The sequence below is a fragment of the Aptenodytes forsteri genome, unplaced genomic scaffold (genome assembly GCF_000699145.1).
Source record: "Aptenodytes forsteri isolate BGI_AS27 unplaced genomic scaffold, ASM69914v1 Scaffold350, whole genome shotgun sequence".
Classification (NCBI taxonomy): domain Eukaryota; kingdom Metazoa; phylum Chordata; class Aves; order Sphenisciformes; family Spheniscidae; genus Aptenodytes; species Aptenodytes forsteri.
Window position 1 is genome coordinate 52,394 of NW_008794540.1, and position 22,852 is coordinate 75,245.

The 22,852-nt window shown below is 37.7% G+C and overlaps 1 protein-coding gene across 1 annotated transcript in view; it reads right to left on the reverse strand.

Annotated features, from left to right (window-relative positions):
- ARHGAP42 (Rho GTPase activating protein 42) overlaps nt 1–22,852 on the reverse strand; it is a gene marked incomplete at its 3' end in the record, with an annotated part of 116,357 nt that overhangs the window by 51,449 nt on the left and 42,056 nt on the right. The window contains exon 3 of the mRNA XM_019470208.1: nt 11,531–11,602. Within this exon, the coding sequence (XP_019325753.1) occupies nt 11,531–11,602 (72 nt within the window). The remainder of the gene's footprint in view (nt 1–11,530; nt 11,603–22,852) is intronic.

Sequence of the window (22,852 nt, forward strand, 5' to 3'; positions counted from 1 at the left end):
AGGAACCTCCCAGATTGCTTATGCCCTGCTGTGTTGTCCCTCCAACAGATCTCAGGGTGGTTGAAGTCCCCCATGAGGACCAGGGCTTGCTCCGTCCTGGAAGAGTAGAATCCTACAGCCATTTCCTAATACTTCCCTATATAATTCCATCAGATGTGTGCAGACAGAAGGTACTTACTAGTGAAGACTAAAAAAAAAAGCAGAAAAGTTTCATTGTTTCTGAGAGATCTAAAATTCTGTTCAAATTAAGAAGCAGTTACTATTAAATGAACTCCTTCCTGGAAGAGTAGAATCCTACAGCCATTTCCTAATACTTCCCTATATAATTCCATCAGATGTGTGCAGACAGAAGGTACTTACTAGTGAAGACTAAAAAAAAAAGCAGAAAAGTTTCATTGTTTCTGAGAGATCTAAAATTCTGTTCAAATTAAGAAGCAGTTACTATTAAATGAACAAATGTGTTTGTAGGATGTCATTTGCTTCTCTCCCAAAAATTCTCTCTTGAAATGGAAAAAAACATTAAAAGTTCCCAGCACTGCTGTGAAAAGACACGCAAACCTGCCAATACTGGCAGGTCGCAAAGCAGGAGACGCTAGACTCCCTATTATTCAGCTGCAGAGTTGTCTCAAGTTTATTTGGCATTTGCCGATTCCAGGAGTAGCTGCTAGATGTCTGGGAATCTGTTAAATCCCTGCCCAAACAGCAGGACTGGTAAGTCTACACACGTAATCTGGTTTTATTGTTTTTACTGTCTACTAAACATGAAGTATTTTTGCTGGAATATCTTACTTAGGATATAAGCATGTTACTGCTTAAATAACATGAAGTAGTTCCCTAGAACAGCAGAAACAGACTTTTTAAACTCTTCTCTGAAGCAGGTTTAGGATAGTTTTCTGAAGTTGAAAATGTTTTATTGTCTCCTGTTCCTGTACAAAAGCTTGTGACCTTAAATGATTTAAAAAAGAAAGTTACCCATGCTCTTTAGGAATTCAGAAAGAAGCTTGAATTAACTCTGTATACTTCACCAAAAGTCATACGGAATAAACTGTTCATGTCATAAGCAATGCAGATAATTTGTTAGAAAACAATATAGCTATGTATGCCAAGTAGAAAGTAAATGACAACAAAAGATACGACCCAATCCTAAGTCATCACTTACATGATAAAAGGAAAGAAGCCAACTCAGATTTGGGGCATGCTACTCTTCAAAAATAAGAGGCAATCAGCAATAACATATGTTGAGATTTAGAACATTCAAGATGCTGAAGTCACTGAGCTGGTAACACTATCCATGGAAACCTGTTGACATTAACACTTACAAAATCAGACCGGAGAGGAGACCTTCTCTACATGAGTAGAAAATAGTAGTATTTTTTTTCTCATTATCTAGTTCCAGTATGAGCTTACAGAGCTTCCTAAAGTTCATTTAAAAAAAAAAAAATACAATGCCTTTTATTGTTTCTGCTTCATTTCCATATGCACCAAATTTAGTTTGGTGGGGCAAACAGAAGGAAAAGAAGGTTTACAGGAAAAGACAAACATAACACCATTGCATAGGTCTGGTGGGTTGTAGCTGACTCTTCGATGCAAACAGTGCCACACATGGACTGCGCGGACAGAAGAAAAGCAACATTTACAATGGATAATACTGAAGTGAACTGGTCTTAATCATGGGGAACAGGCAGCTCCAATTTTTGCCTATTCTTCCACATCAGCACGTGGACTAAGCAGGGGCAAACCTCCCAGCTTCACCCATGTTTAGACAGCTAGAAGTTGGCCTTTCAAGTTCAGTAGTCATACCAACGTGTTACCCAATGCTGCACCAACAATGAAGAAAGGTTTGTTTTTCTTGATTCTCTAGTTCTCATACTAAGGACAGAGAAGATAGACTTGGCTCTAGTTACTAACTTAACTGCACAGAAATGCTAAAGATATGGTATCCAGCTATGCAGAGTATAAGCATAGTGCAGGGCTGCTACAGGCACAACAGCTTTTGTAGCATGATCTTTGCACTTGACAGTAAGGCTCGCTTTCATCGTAACAGAGTGGTGAACTTCTCAACTACAAAAAGAACATCCAATTTTTAAAACTGTATTACACTAGTCAACAACTTCCCTTGGTCTCCACCACTGCCCCTTTTCTGCCATTGTTGCTTCTCTTTGTCCGTTCCTCTGTCTCCCTAAGTGGCCATCACCCCGTATTCCCTGAGCAGCTGCCTTGCTGGCATCCCGCACCTGATATTGCTGCTCTCCTCGCCCCTGTTCCTCCCATCAGCACTGGCTTTCTTTCATCCCCATGGAGGCACACTGCCATTTCAGGTTGTCCATGCCTCCTTTCCTATACTAGATTCCCTCACAAATCAAGTGTATTTCAGTAATGTCCTGGTAAGCCAGTAAACTAAAACGTGTATGAAAAGGCCATTTCATCTGCACACAGTTAGCAACTACCTTCTTTCCTTTGTGCACTTAAAGCAAAGAAAATGCAAAAAAGCTGCAAAGGATATAATGTCATTCATATAAAGCAATTCCAACAGACTAGTTTACTCACTGCTTTTATTTTAAAAGCAGAAGATAAAAATATCTCTTTCTTAAGTAGTAATTTCTTTTTAAAAAACACTCTTTGGCAATCTCTCTCCTGTCTATGCCAACCAATCAGCTGAAATCTCTGATTTCAGTGTGCCAGCAGCACGTTCAGCACAGCTTATGGTCCCACGCCACCTTCAACGTCATCGCAACGGGACCGCAACACTGATCTGAGGAAGAACTCAAGGCATGTTATGAGAAAGCTTTTGGATTAATACACACAACTGGAAGCTGTGCTGTTTACAGATAGGAAAAAAAAGGAAACAGTCTGGGGTTAATGTCAGAAGTGATTTTGTTTTGTTTTGAAAGCATCTATTTTCAGAGTCCCTTTTACAACACTGATAAAGGAACACAAACTATCACTTTGGGGTGAAGAGTCATGCCTCCCCAGTGGCGTTGTTAAGCTCAACCAGTGCTCTCAGTTTACTTCTTAGGGAGGGATGATGATCTCATCAAAACAACCATCAAAACACCCTTTCTTGGCAAGCTCCACAGGAACAAATGGTTCTGTGGTGGCTACTGTAGCCGGAAAGATCTTGAAATAATTAAGCTGGTTCATTTGGCGTAAAGATGGAGTTCTTGGTGCTCCCGTATCTACACCAAGACACAGTAAAGTTTCAAGTAATGTTGTCCATCTTTTGTTACAGTACAGAAGCGATACTTTCCAGCTACTATCACCCACTACATTTTGGAATAGAGCTATTTTATGCTCACTTTGCCAAAAGCAAAATTGCTACAATGGTAAGAGAATACAAGTTTGTATATTCCCAGGCCCCTGCAGAACCTGTTGCATAGACAGAACAAGATACCGGATGAAGGGAAACCTATGGCGATACAGCCAAGTGTCCCAATCAAATTATTTTCTATTTAGAACGGAAAATGCAACTCCACCATAGGTGTGGAATAAAGGCCCATAGACTCAATGTCATCTGAGTAATGCCCAAACATAATAGGTCTATTTTTATGCTGTTATCTTAAATACACCACAGAAGAAAGGGAAGCAATGGAGAAAGAGATCTTCATTTTCCCCAAGACTGCTGAAGAAAACCCCAACAGGTAAAAGAATAAGATTAACAGATTAATTTATACCCATGTAAAAAGCCTCATGATTTAAGTGTTAAGCGTTTGGTACAGCTGTGGCACTATGCAACATCCACGAGAACAACTCTGAAGTAAACCCTGTAGGGTAAGAGAATGCAGCTGCCTTTCTGAAAACGTGATGAATTTGGTTTGATAAAGGATGCCAAAATTCAGGGTGGAGTCTTATTTTGAGCATGGGGGGGCAGGGGAGTAGGTGCCTTTGACTAGCTGAATGAAGACCGAGACCTTGTGCAGGGAGCAGAATACTAAACTCTCCGCTTCCTCCAAGTCCTGTCCTGCTCTGTGCCACGGGCAATTGGCCACTTCCTAAATTTCTCTTAAATCCTCCTTGAGATTCTTGGAGAGTCTCATCAAAAACCTTGAGACCTGTTTTTCAGGTGTGGAATGTAATCCTGTCCATGCTGCAGCCAAGAGCAAGGCTGGAAAGGACATAATAGATGAGTGGAGCTACTGTATCCTACTGAGACTGAGAAAAGCTTTTTTTTTTTTCCCCCAATTGAGAATGTTTGCCAAATCCTCTGTGCCTCAAAGCACTCAATAAGAAGTTCAGTTCCCCTGTGAACTGGGAGTTAAGTTTGGAAGTGAATGTCCTTGCTCATACTTTTAATCACGGCTCAGGAGTCCAGCAGGATTCTAGCAGCTGTGCGGGGTCAGGATGCAACCTTCCCGAATCCCTCCTGTGACACAGGTTACAGTGGGCTGATTTAAATTAAATTAAGGCTTTTTTCTTTCTAATTAGAAAATGTGCATGTTTTCTTGCATTTTTATGTTCTTTTGTTGTTTTCCAGTAGAAAGGCTGATACTTGCTACCTATTTTATATTTTTTTTTTTTACTAACTGTAGATTTTTTTAAAAACAAATGGTTCTTTTTGCCCACAAAAATACACTGCCTACTCACTTAAGCAATTCCACTGATTAACACATTTATTCTAAGCCTTAATTCTTAAATGTTATGGCAGAAGACAGTAAATTACATTTCCTATTTACTATAGAAGGCAAATATATTTACCCTTAATTTATATCTGTTTTCTTTTGGATGCAAATTATAATTTTATTAAATTGCAGAAAAAACACAGCTTCAGAAACTGGTTTTAGTCAGTCAGCCAGTTAATCATACTAACTTTTAACAGAAAGAATGCATTTAACAGAATTTATTAAAACAGACTTTGCACATAATATTAACTGGTTTACTAACACCTGCAATTAGTGGAGTGAACCGACAGTTTTTAATCACTGTGTCCATAATCTTTTAGTTACAAGATTTGAGTTTTTGCTCTTGTTTTTAAAGGAATACACTAGAAGTGAAACAAGCTTTTAGGATTGTTCTCTTTTTTAATGTTAACTTCCTAAAAGCTTCTCAGCTTTGAACGAAACAGTTATTGAACCGCAGTAAACTGCAATGAGAAAATAATTTTGCTGCATATACAGAATGACAAGAGCTGTCCCAAGTAGATTAGTCGCTTCAAAAAACCTCTGGGTCTAGGTGCTCGGCCAGAGATATCTCCCAGCTTAATGGTTTGGCTTTCTGCAGAAGAAAATGACTGCCTGAAAAGATGAAGTGTGTGCACACTGGGCTCTTCACCCCTATTTTTGAAACTTCCCAAGTATTTCACATATAGAAGTGTAAAAGAAGCAGTGGCTAGTCATACTGTAGCACTACAATTATTTTCTACTTTTTAGAAAATAATTTTAATAGACATTACCAAATTGATGCAGGTCTTTCACAGCTTCCTATTTCCATAAATTTATTTGCATAGCTGTATTTTAAAGTGAAAATACATTTGATCTATTTTTAAAACCATTTTTATACTACACATTTTCATTAAATGCAAATTATAAAGGGAAAAGTAGACAGCTGCAGCTGATAAAGCAACAATCCAGCTACTCCAAATTTTAGGATCCGGGTCAATTCACAGAAGACTTTATACACAGACACTGAAATTCAGAGGGAAACAGCAAAAATCAAGATGAAAAAATACATTTGATCTATTTTTAAAACCATTTTTATACTACACATTTTCATTAAATGCAAATTATAAAGGGAAAAGTAGACAGCTGCAGCTGATAAAGCAACAATCCAGCTACTCCAAATTTTAGGATCCGGGTCAATTCACAGAAGACTTTATACACAGACACTGAAATTCAGAGGGAAACAGCAAAAATCAAGATGAAATAACAAATATTTTTAACAATATTTTTTCAGCAGAAGTTTTAAAATTTTTAACTTTTCTTATAACTGTCACAAACAAAATTTACCATTATAAAACCAGTATTTTTTTAAGTTTAGCCTCCTAATTTCTCAGTTCTTGCATCTGTCAATACTACTTTAACTAAGATATCAGATTAGACAACATATTCTGAATTATTTCTCTGATAAAAATGATCTAGGACCAACACCTTGGAATTAAATGTATTTATAAATCAATTTACAACTCTTTCACAGTTCACAAACTTAATCCAAAACTCAAGGATTTATATAATTACAAGCAAACCTAAAGAAAATTTGTACTTCTCTATCTACCAGAGATAGATCCCTAAAGCCTATAATATCTAAAGAGGTTGCCACTTGAGCTTTTTATCGGTACAGCAGATTTTTTGGTTTGCAACTGTGTCATGACCATCGAGTAGCCTCAGTTCCTCCTGCTCAGTCATTTCATCTTACACTTTCTTCCCAATCCTCCAGTCCTCCTCCTCTATCTTGGCAATACCCCCAACGTACGGCAACCCCAAGCTGTGTCAGTAACACCAGATGTTTTTACCTGGTCATTACCGAAAACAAAACAACAGACCCATCTCAGATTGCCCCTTGGGATCTTCTAATTAGTAACTTCTCTCTAACCAGACAATCTCTCCCATAAACAAAACTCATTGCCCTTTCCCCATTAGCCAGCTCCTTAGACAGATCAGGTTTCTTATACTAGCCCCCATCTAAACTAAATTATAACGTCTCATGTAGAGTGCTTTAAAGGCCTTGCTGAAATAGAAATAGGTTTGATCCGCTGCATTTCCTTGCCTACAGAATAAGTTATTTTATCGAAAAAGATATCAGGTAACTCTGGTAGTAACCATTTTTGAGAAACTGTGTTGCATTTTAACTCAAAACATTTGGCCATCAATTATCCTGGCCTGGCCTCTATTTCTGCTCCCTTCCCCTGGCCCCCTCCTCTCTGTGGTTCAGACTGACATTAAAATATCCCAAAACTAGTGGACACAAGTACCAAACCTTGAGTAACAGATGCTGCTTATAATGATACACCTTCCACCGTACCTACTAGAGCAAGGTCATTCATTTTTCTCAGTTAAAGGACAACAAGTGCTATAATTTGATTAGATACCAAGGAAACCAGTTGACAAAATGGGCATTCTGGCATTTCTAACTGATCTTAGATACCTATCAAAAACTCTGCTTTGACAGCTTTCTGACAGACTTTAAAAAATGTGTGTGTGTGTTTGTTTTATGCTCCTCAACTTCCGGACAATCCAAATAAAACAGAGAGAGAGCGTGCCAGCTCCTGCATGCCTACATCATGTAAGTATAGATGTGAACATAGATGCAGGAAAATTAATCCCAGCAGTGAACATGGATTTGTTTCCCAAGTAGAAAGGAATTCACAGCTTCGAATGAATGAATGAAAGTAGATAATAATAATAAAAAATAATCCTCCTGGCCAAAATAAATAATTTTATGAAATAAACAGATGAAATTGTAAAGAGGAAACAAAAGTCTCCTTTTAAGTCTCAAAACCAAAATTGCTTCTGTTGTCTTTGATCTGATTTAAGCTGTACTAAAGGTCAACGAACATTGGAACAAATATTGCTAAATACTATACTCAATGGATAAAAAGAAACATAAAAGTTTGGCCTTATTGTACATAACACATCACACAATGATCTCACCAAAGTTACCAGCTGGGGACTTGCAAACCACATTTACCAAATAAGGCAAAATGCTTCGTGCCTGAAATCCTTTCCCAGTTACCTCACCCGGCTTTTGCTTGCGTTTCTACAATAATTACAGAGGTCATTTTTTTAAACTCAGATGGAGTAAATCAACAGGCTATCCAATGCAAAGCTGGGTTTGTGCAGTCTCTGGAGAGAACTCAGCTTTATTTAAACTGAGTGTGTACAGAAAAGGAAGAACTGAAATATGTGCAATAAAAACAGAAGAGCGAGTAGTATAAATCGAGAAGAGCAAGTGATGTAGAATTGTGTATTGCTGGTTTGATTACAAAAACTATTGTTTTATGGGGAATGTTTCTCAAATTTGTTGGGTACCTTCAGGTTTTTGAAGTGCATGTGAAGAATTGGTCTTTAATGTTATTCTTACGACGTTCCAAAAACACTTGAACTTTGCACTCTGGGTTTATGCTGTCCTTGTATTTGAAATATAACTTTGTAACGTCAACAGGATATATTTTATCCTCCATTTTCTCTTTGATTTCTGTGATCATATTTTTTGCCTAAACTTGATATAGTTTTGAAGAAAGACTAAAATACTCTCATTCTCTATATTAAACACAACATAGGATAGTCCTACATAGTTCATCACAGTAGTAAAAATCTTGCTAAGTTACTTATTATTAAAATAAAATGGTGATTGTCATAGTGAAAACTGTCATTAATTTATAACATTTTCTCTTTTTTTTCCTGCGTGTGTGTGTCAGGGTGGTGGTGGGGATTGCTTGTTTTTATCTCCAGCTGAATTTTATCTGGTGTTTTAGAAAAGAAAGAAAAAAGCCCAGTGAGCACTTTTAAGTGCTTACTCTCATAGTCTTCCTCTCACCAAAATCTGACAGTAGTACCTAATACCATTTCCTATTATGTATATCAGTAACACAATTATCTAATAATTTTTTTTCTCCAAAAATTTGGAAATACAGCTTAAGAGGGTACTAAAATTAATAATTTCAAAGTCCAATTAGAAGAGAGAGAATCCAACACTCAGCACTGCTTATAAAATACACTATCACAGTGTAAGTCTCATCACAAAGACCAGATGCTTGAATCTCTAGCTACTGCTGAAATTGCCAATGCAAAAGGCATATACAATTAACCTCATGCTTCTATACCTAATCTCTTGGAATGTTGGTCCATAAGATGTTATGATGCAAATTAATTGTAAATTCACAGCTCTAGAAATATATAATATGACATAACTATCAGCTATCCTGTGGAGTCTGCATCATCTCAGCGTCTCTTCGGAGAGGAATACATACACAGAAATGTTTGGGTTTTTTTTGGAGAGGAGAGGGATGACAGAGAAACAGGAGCAAGTTTGGGTTTGATATGAATACAATTCTACACACTGTTGTAAGTTAATACTAGGGGAAAAAACAGCTCAAACCTGGTATTTCAGAGCAAAAAGTAACAGTTGATACATGGTCCATACAGTTCACATGTTTAGAGAAGATCTCAAATAAAAAGTGACATTCTAAGTGTCCTGTGAAACTTGCTGCTGAAATCCAAGCAACAAGAAAGCATCTTCGTTTTTTGTTTGGCTATCAGTTCAGATCACCCCAAAGGAGTACAAAGAGCCAAATCTCTGTGCAAACAATCACTAACTGCAGATAAATAACTAGCAAGCTCAACTCATCCCATATTTATAAGAGTTCATAAATGCTCAAGGGTTGAGCCCAGTGAACAAAAGTGGAGGTAAGGGATCTGACCATGTTCTCTACTGTACTAACAATGAGTTTCAGAAAGTCAAAATTTCTACTCTATTTCTTACTGGTCTCATTATTCCTAGATCACACATTGCTATTTTGTAATTACTAGAAAAACAGTATTAAATGTAATTAATCTCTCACTTCTTTGTGTTGATTCCATTTAGTTAAAGGCCAACTGTAATTGCTTCCGCTGATAAAAATCAACTCAGAGGTGAATGTTTGTATCACAATCTGGGTTATGCAGGCGGTCTGAATCTCATTTTTGAGCTTGACAGTTGAACTCCATGAGCAGTGTAAGAAAAGAAGTGTTTATTTGACATTTTATAAAACAATTTGCTGGGAGAGCTCTCTATACGGTATCAACGTGTCAAATGGGCCAGTATCCTGGACTGCCCCAAACACACATAGTGCTGCATAATAAAGTGCATTAGACACTGGAGTAAGAGTTAGCCAAGCCAGGCTTCTCCTGAACTCAGTCAGTACAGTGTTGTGTGCCCACAGGCAAGTCAAAACAATCACTGTTTCCACAAATTATATAAGATGGGCAAATGCCCATATTTTATCTGGAAGGGATATGGAAAAGAAACCAGCCGTTGTGATATACCAAACAGAGAGTGCCCTGCCTTTAATGTTAAAATACTTGCTGACTCAAAAAACAAAGGAGTCATCTTCAATTAGATCATTTAATATGTGTTGACATCTGCTGAGTGATATATTCAAAGGAGACATGAGTGTCTTATACAATTGTGCAGATAGCCCTGTGAACCGCCTGTCGATCGTCTCTCTGATGTACCAGGAGAGTCAATAGTATGGCAGGTTAGGCTTTCAAACAGGGTTCTCTGCAGAGAAGAATGATATCCCTTAAACTATAGGAATATGAAATGAAACAGTAACACAAAGAACTGAACAACACAACTAAAACCCACTGAACACTAAAAATAATTATGTGCTTGGATTAAATGCTGATTTGTGCAGCACAGTAAATAAACTCCCAGCCCTGCATCTCACAGCAGCATAGGGGTGGGACAAGAGAAGAATGCAGTTGTACACAAAAACGTATCAAGTAAGAGCGTAAAGAACATCCATTTCAGAGAAATCTGACCTCAAGTTCACCGTAAAAATTCTTCTCAAACATTTACTTAGTTCCTGTGCGGAAGCAGTCTCATCTGTTTGCTACAAATTCACAATAGCAGTACAAAAAGTATAAACCTTTGGTCTCTCTTTCCAACAGCTCTGTTCTTCTTCTGAGGTTGTTTGAGTACAGCACAAGCGCAACCTCAGCTACAACATCAAAGACAGATTTTTTTCATACCCATTTAACCTTACAAATGGAAAATTTCCCAGAAAATTTTATGAGTGCTAATACAAGATGCAAAATGCTTCAGAACTAGCATATTTATGTAGACAGACAGAACTGTTATTAACCATACCTCTAATTGACTACTGCAGCCTTTATGCATCTCTCTGAGACTGTGATCAAAGCAGTCACTGATAACCACTTAAGACTGCAGGATCAGACTGAAAATAGCTCTTCTAGACTAACAGTTCATTCCAACATCTTTTTCTCCAACACATCTGATTTCCTGGGCTGACTACTGAACCCTGGTATAGACAACCTGCACTGTTTCTCTAACACAGATGTAACACTTAACACCAGAGAACTGGCTTAAATCACCCACTGGAGCACTTCCACCACGGGAAAATCTCTGGGCCATATGAAGATGAATCACCGCACTGCATCAGCCGTGTAAAGTGGAGAGGGAAAGCAGAGACGAAAAGAGTATGCCTAAAGCATGCTGACTTCTTTTGGTCTTCATACAACAGCCACTTCAGGGCCACTGCACCCATAGCAGCTGTTTGAACCCTCTGTGTGGTTCTGGGTTAACCCAAGATGCAACGTAACATAAATGCAGACATCAGAAGATGAACAGAACTCCAGATGGTAAGAATGTGCAATAGTAGCAAGAGCTATACCCTACGCATATAATCAGCCTTTAAACTCAATTTCTAAATCATCCCATTCTCTGAAGCAAAGAATCCAGTATAATTTACTAATACATTAATGAGGATGGCATCATATATGTTTGAATACAAATGCCTGTTTTCAGTCCAGCCTTCAAAACACACTGATAAACTCAAATAAACATGAAACGAAAAAGAATTGTTTCCCCAGCCACTTACTTTTGCTGCTCCTATTTGCTCTTTACGAAACTTCTCCAGCGGTGCTATTAGCACATCATTAGCATTCTGGATCTGCAAAGTTAAACATAAAGCATATCTTTTTAATACAGAATATCTGCAGAAAGTGAAGTCATTGTAATTCTGCCAATGTGCAAGACTGAAAAATTCGTGTCCGGTAACATTCTGGTAAGAGCATATGGGTAGGAGTCAAATAATTATGTCTTCTTTACATAAAACATACAACATACATGTTCACTGGTCTATTATGGAACATTTCCCTGAATAACTAAAGCAATTGTAATGAACGATGTAGTAAGTTTATCTGCAATATATAGAAGGGTTTTCTGGTATTTTACTTCCATTTCTTGCATCTTGCTTAAAACCAGAATAGAAAACGAAAACTTCCAGGAACATGTTTTGGCAGAACAGAGAAGACATACATAGTAGTACTGACAGCACTGCCTAAAAAAGCCTGTGTTTACAAAATCTGAATCTTTGACAGCTGAATCTTTTCAGCTATCTCTTTGGATTATACACCTAGTTATACTGAACAGAGGAGAGTAAGGCAGAGGACTCTAAAAAGAAAAGTGGACAATCTACAAAAATGGTCTAGATTGGATTCCTTCACTTTTCTAGTTTTTAAACTAATTTAAGATGTCCTGCAGCTATTTTTATCACTTTAACCTAAACCAGGGTTTCTAATGAATCACAGTTTTCCCCTCATGGCCTCTGTTTATTTAGTGTAAATCCAGTCCTGGGAAGCCCTCTCTGAAGACCATTCCCAGCAGTGACCACCCGAAGTGGTCCCTAGTCATTTGGGCTGGAAACACACATGCTGCAGAATAGAAATGCCAGCCATGCCATCGTGCCACTCACTAAAAAAAGGTAGCATGACTTTACCATGTGCCTTTTAGGGGCAGGCAGAATAACCAACTAAGTTGATTTTAATGCAGAAATGTCAGAAGAAACTGAAAACTGCCAACGCATCAGAAATAAAGCATAATAAAACACATTACAATATTCTATTATACTAACTACAGGCAAAATTTTAGGTTTTCTGCATGAATAGCTTTTTTCTCTCCTCACCAGTCCAGTCTTTACCATACTCATCACTTTCCACATTGGGGCTTTGGCAGGTTTGGAGGTCTGGGCAAAGCTAACATGTACCTAAGCCAAATGTGAATGAATACAGCTCTTGTGACTCTTCCATAACAATAATTGATAAGTTACATTGTCAGTTGAGCACAAAAACTTCCCAAAAGACTGTAATAATAAACATATAGAATAAACCCAATTGAAACACAAACACATTTTCTTTCCTCCCAAACCTAACATTACAATTCAAAAGACCACAGAATCACCACACATCTCAGAAGGGCAGAGTTTCAGGAAAAGTCGAGACTCTCTCTGACATCCTAATGTAACAAAGTCCAAGACAGCAAAGGCAACACTTGGCATGCTCGATCCTGCAGTGACCAAAATGGGCTACATTTAAAGATAAAAATCAGGCACTGTGGATGAGAAGGAGTGTTTTCAACTGCATTCAACATACACCATCAGTTTGACTGGAACAGACTACAAAGCTATGTTATTTTTCAAGTGGACATTTCCCCAAAATATATAGACTTTTTGCAACATCTAGCAATCTAACTGAGACTCAACACTTTCTACAAGGCAAAATGCATGCACCTAAAAGATAATCTCTATCCCAAGGACCACTAAGCAAGGCAGATTAAAATTAACAGGGGTATAAAACCGTTAAATGACTTGCCCACAATCAGGCAGAATTGCAGTGCATACATCTGGAAGCAGCAGCTGGAAGTTTTGATAGCTTACAGAGCACATACAAGGCTTTTGGCACATATAGAAATCATGAAGGCTTGCTGGAGTCACTGGTACAGAAATGTGGATGCATCTTTTCTTTCTTTTTCATGTACAAAACTAAGTTTTTTCTCTGCCTTTTAGAGTCATTGCTATATACAGCAACAATATATTAAATACCTCACAGTTCAATTAAAAGAGATATTCATATTATTGAAGTAGTTACTACTGATATCAGCAATCGCGGCTGGTCCTGTTGCTAGTCATTGCCAGTGTGCAAGTTTTGGCTGGGACAGAGTTAATTTTCTTCGTGGTAGCTAGTATGGGGCTACGATTTGGATTTGTGCTGAAAACAGTGTTGATAACAGAGGGATGTTTTCGTTACTGCTGAGCAGTGCTCACACAGAGTCAAGGCCTTCTCTGCTTCTCACACCACCCCACCAGCGAGTAGGCTGGGGGTGCACAAGAAGTTGGGAGGGGACACAGCCAGGACAGCTGACCCAAACTGGCCAAAGGGATATTCCACACCATATGACATCATGCTCATCATATAAAGCTGGGGGAAGAAGAAGGAAGGGGGTATGTTCAGAGTTACGGCGTTTGTCTTCCCAAGTAACTGTTATGCGTGATGGAGCCCTGCTTTCCTGGAGATGGCTGAACACCTGCCTGCCGATGGGAAGGAGTGAATGAATTCCTTGTTTTGCTTTGCTTGCACATACGGCTTTTGCTTTACCTATTAAACTGTCTTGATCTCAACCCATGAGTTTTCTCACTTTTACTCTTCCGATTCTCTCCCCCATCCCACTGGGGTGGAGTGAGCGAGTGGCTGTGTGGGGCTTAGTTGCCGGCTGGGGTTAAACCATGACAGCCAGTCAAACTAACTCCATATGGAGCTGAATATGGCTCTTCCCTTCGCTCAACGCTATCATGTTTAGGCAGCCTCCATGCACACCAGGAGACCTCACTTCATATATTGCCCTCTTGACAGCATTGAAGTGACTGAAACAGAAGTACTACCAGTCTCACTCAATGCTGTTGCAAAGCAAATGAAATATCCTCCTTCAAACGCTGTGGAAGAACACATTCATAGGAAGCATACAGCACTGAGAGGGGTCATCTGGGAAGTAAGTGGCTTTGCTGGGCTGAAGCACAATGTTATTCACTCCCACAGTTATATGTGCAACTAGGAATGGATAGTGGGTATCGCAAGGCTAATTAGAAGTTGTCACGTGCTTCATCTAGACAGGGTCTGTGCCTCTGAATAGATATGCTGAGCCACATCAACAGAACATGCTGCAAGCTCACCGCTGGCTGAAAGCTCCTACTGACAAGAGCCCTGATGTGGCAATTCACCTCCCAGCAAAATTAGGAGCTAGGCAAGTTATGGGCTTTGGCTTTGGGGAGGGAGAACATACCAGCAAAGTACCAAAGGGAATCCTGGCAGACGCATTTCAACATACGGTATTACATGACACAGAACGCTCCGCTGTGAAAAGACTCACCAGGTTGTGCCTAGATTTTGGAAACTGAAAATTGTAGAGAAAGAAGAATTTTTGCCTTACATATGCATTTACTCATTTCCTTTCATTGCCGATTCCTATCACTGCAATTACTTTACATTACAGTTTTCTTGTTAAGGGTTACAAACTGACATACAGCCCCTCCAAATTAGGAATCTAATCCTCCCACAACCATTTCTATGGAAATCTGATTGCTTTAGATCATCTGAAATTTTCACTGTGTGGTCCTAATAGAGTAACTTTCTTCCTGCCAAGATGATAATCCCTCTCCTACTCAGTTATTGTGCTAGGTCGAAATCAATGACACTTGGAACAGGCAAACAATGTCAAAAAGATTGTAATGGTTTCTGTAAATAGCAACTTCAGAAATCCATGTTGTGTTTAAAATACAGATCTTATCCTTAAAAGCTTATTCTGATTAGTCACACCTTTAGAGAAGTTATACTTTAATCCAATAGTTATTTGATGGTACACAGTTCCAACTCCCAGCACGGCTAGTATGTGGCAGTCAATCAAATAATATGATCGTTTCTCTTGTTTGGCAAAAGCACCAGTCTTCCTCCAGAAAAAGAATGGGGGGGAAAAAAAAAGAATCATGCAGTTTTAACTTAGTGTCAGTTCATCAGTCTTTTTTTAATTAAGATGCTAGACAAGTATTAGGCAGACATAATAGGAAAATATTACTTTGGCAATTGAGAGTGTTATATTAGATCTAGTAAAAAAGAAACAGATATTTCTAAACTAAAGAACTTAATCAACTTTTTAACTTTTGTATGTATAACTCTATTTAGCATTATTGATAAAAATACCATTAAAATAAGTACCACCAAAATCACACTGAATTTGTAAAAAATACTTGAAGAAGAAACATTTAAAAAATTGAAAATACTTTTTCTAAGCCAGCTTTGACAACTTATGAGGTAATTTTCTGTTTCATAACTGCAACATTTCAATACGCTCTGACAGCCTTCAAGCCAATGTGCTGACGCACCTTAATTTGTCTTTTCTGATTCATGATCTTCCACCTTCCCAACCCACCCTCTTTCCTTCCAGAAGTTAGGTGTGAAATTGAATTAAAGTACCAATAATGAGATTAAACTGTGATTTTTACACATCACAGAGAAACTCCACATCCATACTTGGAGACATTTTTGACTAGCATTTTTTTAAACTTCTCCTTTTTACTAAAAGTTTCAATCATCAGTAGAATGAAGAAAAAAACTCAACATCAACTAACATATCCTTATGAGAATCGTAATTATTACACTATGTTAAAAAGGGAGGAATAAAATTTTTGTAAACATACCTGAACATTTCAATTTCTAGATTTTCTTAAATTTAAGTCAATGTTAATTTTTTGAATGAGTTTTCTAATTAGTTTTCTAGCCCTGAATTTGGGATAGTGTATGATATGAAGACTGTACGTGCATCATTATTCTTCATCTTCTTTTACTTAGGTAGGACCAGTGGATATAAACAGAAATTTAACTAAAACATCGATGCAGCTGCTTATTCATTATTAAATACTAACAATATAGACACAGAAATTTTAAGCCCTGAAGCGCTTTACAAGCTTTGAGCTTCACCTGGCAATCTACAATGTTGAACTGCAGTAATAAGAACAGTTAATACCTTTTGAGCTTTATATTTTTATTTGTAGGGCTAAGGACTAGGTAGGTCACAGAGAGAATTAACTTAACAGGATTGCCAATTGCCAGAAGACGACAGCAACAATATCAAGTGAGGCACTTTTGCAGTGATAGAATTAGGAATTAAATCAAGCTTATCTGAATTACAGTAAAATGCTTTAACTATGAAAAACTTCTGGTTTATATATTGTATCTGGGAAGGACATTTTTTGCTCCAAATCTGCTACGAGTACTTTTCACTGCAACACAGAAATATCACACTTGCATATGGGAAATAAAACTCATTTCCCTGAAGTATTGAATGACTCACAAATTCTGAATGCTGACAAACACTAATTTGCTTCATGTTGGTATAAGACTTCTAGAAAATACCAATTAAATAAATTCAAAGAAGGCAACAAATCTCATAGCTAATGTATTCATAGTAATGCATTTCTAATTTAGAAACATATTGCTCTGCTAGACAAAAAAAAAAAAAAATTAGGTTGAAATCCTTCCCCCAATTCCTAACAATTCCTAACATCTGATCTGTCAGAAAAAACACTTATTTCAGTCTGTGGCCTGTATCAACAGCTCCTAATCAATACAACTTCAAATACAACAGCAGAGACCAAATACAGACAACCAGGCTTTTATGTAACTTAGTTATGTATCAGGTTTACATGCCAGAAAGAATATAAACAAGACATGATAAAACATTAGTCATGTATTTAAGTCCTCAGTTTCTATTTTAAAAGTTAAAAAGTGTAAATATTACATAAAGTTAATAATGTGAATTTCAGTGCCTGTAACTACATGACAAATATTTTTACAGCTTTGTACGGAAAACTCTACAGAGAAAAAACACATACTTAGAAAACAAAAAATTTAATATATTTGAAGTTTATCTTAATCCTTCTCACATTTACAAAAATACATCAAACAATATCCAAGCTTGTGTTAATTTTCTAAAATTATCACTACCAATGCCAGTTATTCAAGTAGAGTTGAAATTCAGATGATGTTAAAGCAGGTTCAAAAGATTGCAAAGTTTTAACTACGGACTAGTAATAACACAGGTTGTACACTTCCGTGTACAACATGTAATGCAATATTCAGCTTCTTAGCGAAAACCTAGTGCTCTATCAAGTGGTCTTAATACATTGCCACAAGGGGATGCTTATAAATCACATGCCAGTCAAGGCTGGGAGTAGTTATATATGGTTGAATAAGTTATTTTTCTCTAAGTTTTTTCAAGTGAACGTTATTTTTTAGTTTTCTATATCGCACAGCTTATGTTTAAAAATAAATTACTATAGTGTCATGCCTGAAATGACTGTTTCTTAAAATAGTCAAAAAATGACACAGGAGAACATGCACAAAGGCTGCCTTTAGCACAGAAAGGCCAGTTGCCTTAGAGTCCTCATGAAATATTAGAGTAAGAAACACTCCTCTGAAGAACAATATAGAGAAGGCACCTAACTTTCAGATGTTAGGTCTCCTCAAAGAGTTTTTCTTTTCTACTGGTTACAGAGCAAGCAGAAGAAAAATCAGCCACCCTTAGGTAAAGTCAGTCTTCGTGAATATTCCTGCCTCAGATTCTACCATCAACTTTTTAAACCTAAACATTTTTATTCTAAAAAGAACACATTGATATGAGGTGTATATATACACAGAAAAAAAAATATGGTATGTACACATAATATTTTAAACTTAATATTGTAATCATAATTTCAGTTTTTGTGTATCTTGAGACTTTGCAATCACTTGGTGGGGGTCTTGGTAAATAAAGGCTTCCTGATACATTTTTCTCTCAGAACATTTAATTATGAGTGAGTGGATAAACTAGATTTGAAAGCTTTATCTTTCCAAGTATTTGCCATCAGATTCTGTCCTGTTTTTCTCACTTTCAGAAATATTTCCTATTCCAGAAATACTGATTTTCAGAGAGATGAAGTAAGATAGGGGTTTTGTTGGAAGCATCCATATTTCAGAGACAAACGTCCTACAGAAAGAATAGTCTGTCTTTTTATCTCCATGTCCTCTAATGATGCCGTAGTACTTTAACGCTTGGATATCAACCCCCATTCTGTTCCCATCAATGCCTCTTTCTATTTCCAGGCTATGAAAAATTGACAAAGTTAGAGACAAGTACAGATGCTGTATCCACTTCTGTGTGAACCAGGAGATCCTGAACTTCCCCTTCACCTGGGAAGTGATATCCTTTAAGGTTCATCTGAAAAGAAACTGGTGGCATACCCAGTTTTTTGAGTGATGCTGAGACAGAGGCAAGTGCTACTAGAAAGCACACAACCTCATTTATGGAGAACTAAATTTGATCTTGAAAAGTAGATTGTTGGTGAGACCTTAAGATCTGAGACAGTTTAGGATAATTTTGATGGAATTTTGACAATCCCATATCCTGACCAAAACCAGATTCTCCTGCAATGCTCAAATCTTTCCGGCACAGAAAAACTTAAGGTGGGGACTGCAGGAGAGAGTGATCCTAACACCGTCAAAGCTCTCCACTTCCATAGTCAGTTTTGCCGTAACTCCACCCATGCAGGACTCCTTTGCTGGAGCCACTGGCTCGCCACTCCTGCGCTCAGCCAGCCTTCATTCTTCCCCTCCGCCCATGCAGCTTTCCTCCTTCAGGACACCATGAATTCCATGCAAGCAGGAGACCTCCAACTCTACAGTTTATTTCCCTGATATCACATCAACTGTAACTGAGACTAGTACTAACAGAAAGAAATGGCGTTTCCAAGTTGAGAAGGAAAAGAAACATTTCATCATTCTTGAAAGCATGATGAGCACAAGGACTGTACTTGTACCATTTTGTGTGCTAATGGAACAAAGGAAAGCCAAGGACCTCACTGAGGGAAGCCAATTCAAGAATTACTCCCAGGACCGCACTCGAAGAGGAAAAAGAAATAAAAAATAAAATAAATAAATAAAATCAAAGAACAAACAGTCCCACTCATGCTAAGAAGATTGCTAAGCACAGCATAAAAACAAGCAAACCTTGCAGAGAGTACTGTGACTATCTTTGTGATCACTAACCAGATGCAACCTTGTCTCATAAGCTGGGGAGAATATCAAATACCAGGAGGTCCTCGGGGGCTCTCTCCCATTTGGTAGTTTCCTTTGTTCCTCCCAAGTATCAGGCAAGGAAGAAAATGTTACAGTTTGCAATCAATACATTTTGTGAGCTCATTGGCAGGAATGAGTGAATACACGTCATTTTTTCCTATTTTTAAACTATCCACTATCCTATTAAGCACAGCATGTAATTAAAAAGAATTAAGTTTAAAATATTTTCATTACATCAGTACATGAATTATTAATAAGGTGTTTATATAAACCACATTTCATTCATTTTATACACAACAGTCTCAAAGTTGAGGCATATGCTTTCTGAGCTGTTTCCACGTGCTCCTAAACGAGGTGAAGATGACTTCTGCTCTCTCAGATGAAGGTACAACATAGCAAGTACCTATCAAATACAGCCTAACCATTCTCAAGCATCTTGTCTTTTTTGTGGTATCTCCATCTCTATGGCAAATTACAACATTTACGGTACTTCAGCAGTCAAAGATCCCAAGGTCCAGTACAACATTTCATAAAAACAGTAACTTGATTCTCTTGGAAGGAAAGGAGGCACCATCCTCTGTGTGTGCAACGACTGTGGAGCAGCAGCTCCTTTCTTCCTCCCAGAAGACAAGCCTTGTGAATGACCCTGAAACCCTGGACCTTTGAGACCACTCTGTACTAAGACTGGTTAACTTTCTTTGGCGCCAAGTAACAACACAGAAATATGAACTCTAAGGACTGGCATTAAGAGAGTAGAGAAAGAAAAAAAGTATTTCTGAGTTCAAATAACAGCTCCCCCACAAAATCTGGGAACGTTAAGTGTCCCCTAATGAATCAGTCCATGCACTGCCAACAGCAAGATCTGAAACAGGACATTACCATCTCAGTAATGATACCAATACAAAGAGTCTCAAGAATTTACCAGGCAATTAACTCAGTCACTCAACATTAGATATCCACAGTCTCTGCACTTGATACAGCCACATAAGCTTCCCTTCCCAATCAATGGGGAGAAATAAGCACACAATTCCTGTGATCTGTTCGGACACCTTTCAGACAAGATGCATCAAATCATGAAATTGCCAGGTTCTCTGCAATCAAACTCAAGTTTGCTATGCTGCTTCCATGAAGATAATTCTGAGTAGATGTATAAAGCCTAAATACATCATTATTTATACGTTTCCAACAGAAAGCAAATGAATGTCTAGGCCACTGGGCCTGAAGTCTGCTCTCACTCAGTGATATTGCAAACCCATTTAAAGTTTTATGGGATAACCCAAAGAAATCTGGGACTGGGCAGAAGAATCGCTTCTCATTCAGCAGAAAGCAGCTAGATTCAACAGAGACAGCATAAACATTATAGACATTACAGGATTCACTAAAGGTTACTGTCAAGTTAACTTCACAGTCCAAAGTTACACTTATAAAGGTATATGGCACTCCTAATATGTAACTGAACAGCTGAACTACAAATGCAGTCATACTCCCAAAATGATGAATAAATTAATACAGTACTACAACCAGTGAAATAGTGTAACAAATTACTTGCTTCAGAATTTAAAAGAAAAAAATAGTCAAATAAATTTTAACTCTAAAGTGGGGCTAAATAGGGAACACATAAACTAAATTTTATTATATTCAGTAATACAGAACATGGCTTACTCTTAGGCACAAAACAAAGTAATATTTTTATACCTCTTGATTTCCTTTTATTTAATTAATTTCTACCATAGGTATTAAAGTTATCACCAACCAATATACGTGTGGAGTGCTGAAGCAGGTACATTCAAAACTGCTCATCTAATCTAGGCTATTTTGCCTGTTAAAATCCAGACTTGCCACTTCTCTTTAAGATGGGACTTCATTCAGTCTCAGAAATAAGCATTCTGCCCTATGTCACGGAGTCCCATAGCAGCATGCTGCCTCTACTACTCACGCTTTCTGTCATTAACGGGTATTAAGACACCGGATTCACCAGTTCACCCTGGAACATGGCAGCTAACTGGTATCTGACAGACAGGGCTCATACAGGGAGCTCACTGAAGCAGAGTATGGAAACCAGCAGAAAAAAACAGATCTTCAGAAATCAGAAGCTTCCACCATCTGACCCTATTCACTTAACATTGCTGCAGAAACATCTGAACATCTTTATGTTACCTAATGGTAAGGTCTTACAGAAGTACAGGACAAGTTCCCAACAGAACAAATATTTAACAGAACTATATATGAGATAACAGGTCTTATAAAATACTTCAGGCATCTTATGATTATTTTTCTTAATAAGTTGTTCATCTCTTCATGAACCGCAACCATAACAGACAATACTTAATGACTGCAAGACTGGACTTTGATTTCAGACATTGCTCAGTGAACGACAAGACACATGGGGAAGGGAAAAAAGGCACTTCGATGAGAATAATTGTACCATGAAGTTACAGCAGCAAGCTTCACATGCATCTCAACAGTTCTTGTTTTGCATAATGAGGCAGATTATTTCTGGCTGAACTTATCATTGCAGGCAAAAGAGAGCGAAGTTGGCCACAAAATTTCCATATATTAAAAGTTTTTACAGATGGAAAAATGGTGTTTGGCATATCTAGATAAGTATATTATCTACATGTTCATTTAATACCTCTTTTTAATGCTATTTCCCTTTAACTATCTTGTTCACTCAATGCATTCATTGCCTGTGATGTCTCTGGAGGAAAAAGCTAAATATTCATTCCATCTGCTTTAAATTCCACATTTGAGAATTTGCAGTAAGCTTAAAACATCTTTGTTGCCTTATAAATATTTAAAGAGAAAATATCATTATATTTAAACTCCCAGAATTGTTATTTTACAGTAGTTAAGTTTTAAAGTTTGTATGCTAATCTGTTTTGGTCATAAACACAGGATTCTTGGGCATTGTCAGACCACTAATACTTGAAGCACAACTTTAAACAGCACCAAGAAGAACCTACTCAATTCCCACTGTTTGTACGTGGAACAGAAACTGCATTTATTATAATCACCTTCTACTAAATGCTCTGGTTTGACAAACCAAATTTACTGTTAAAGACATTTTAAGAGCTGATGCTCAAACTGTCCTGCTGAGTTGAAAAAGTGCAGCAGATACATACTATCAATCACTCCAACTAGCAGTGAAGTCAGAGGTTACAAACCTGCCACATTCCCTCTGTGCCTGGGAAGATCATTGAACAGATCCTCCTGGAAGCTATGCTAAGGCACGTGAAGGACAGGGAGGTGATTCGAGACAG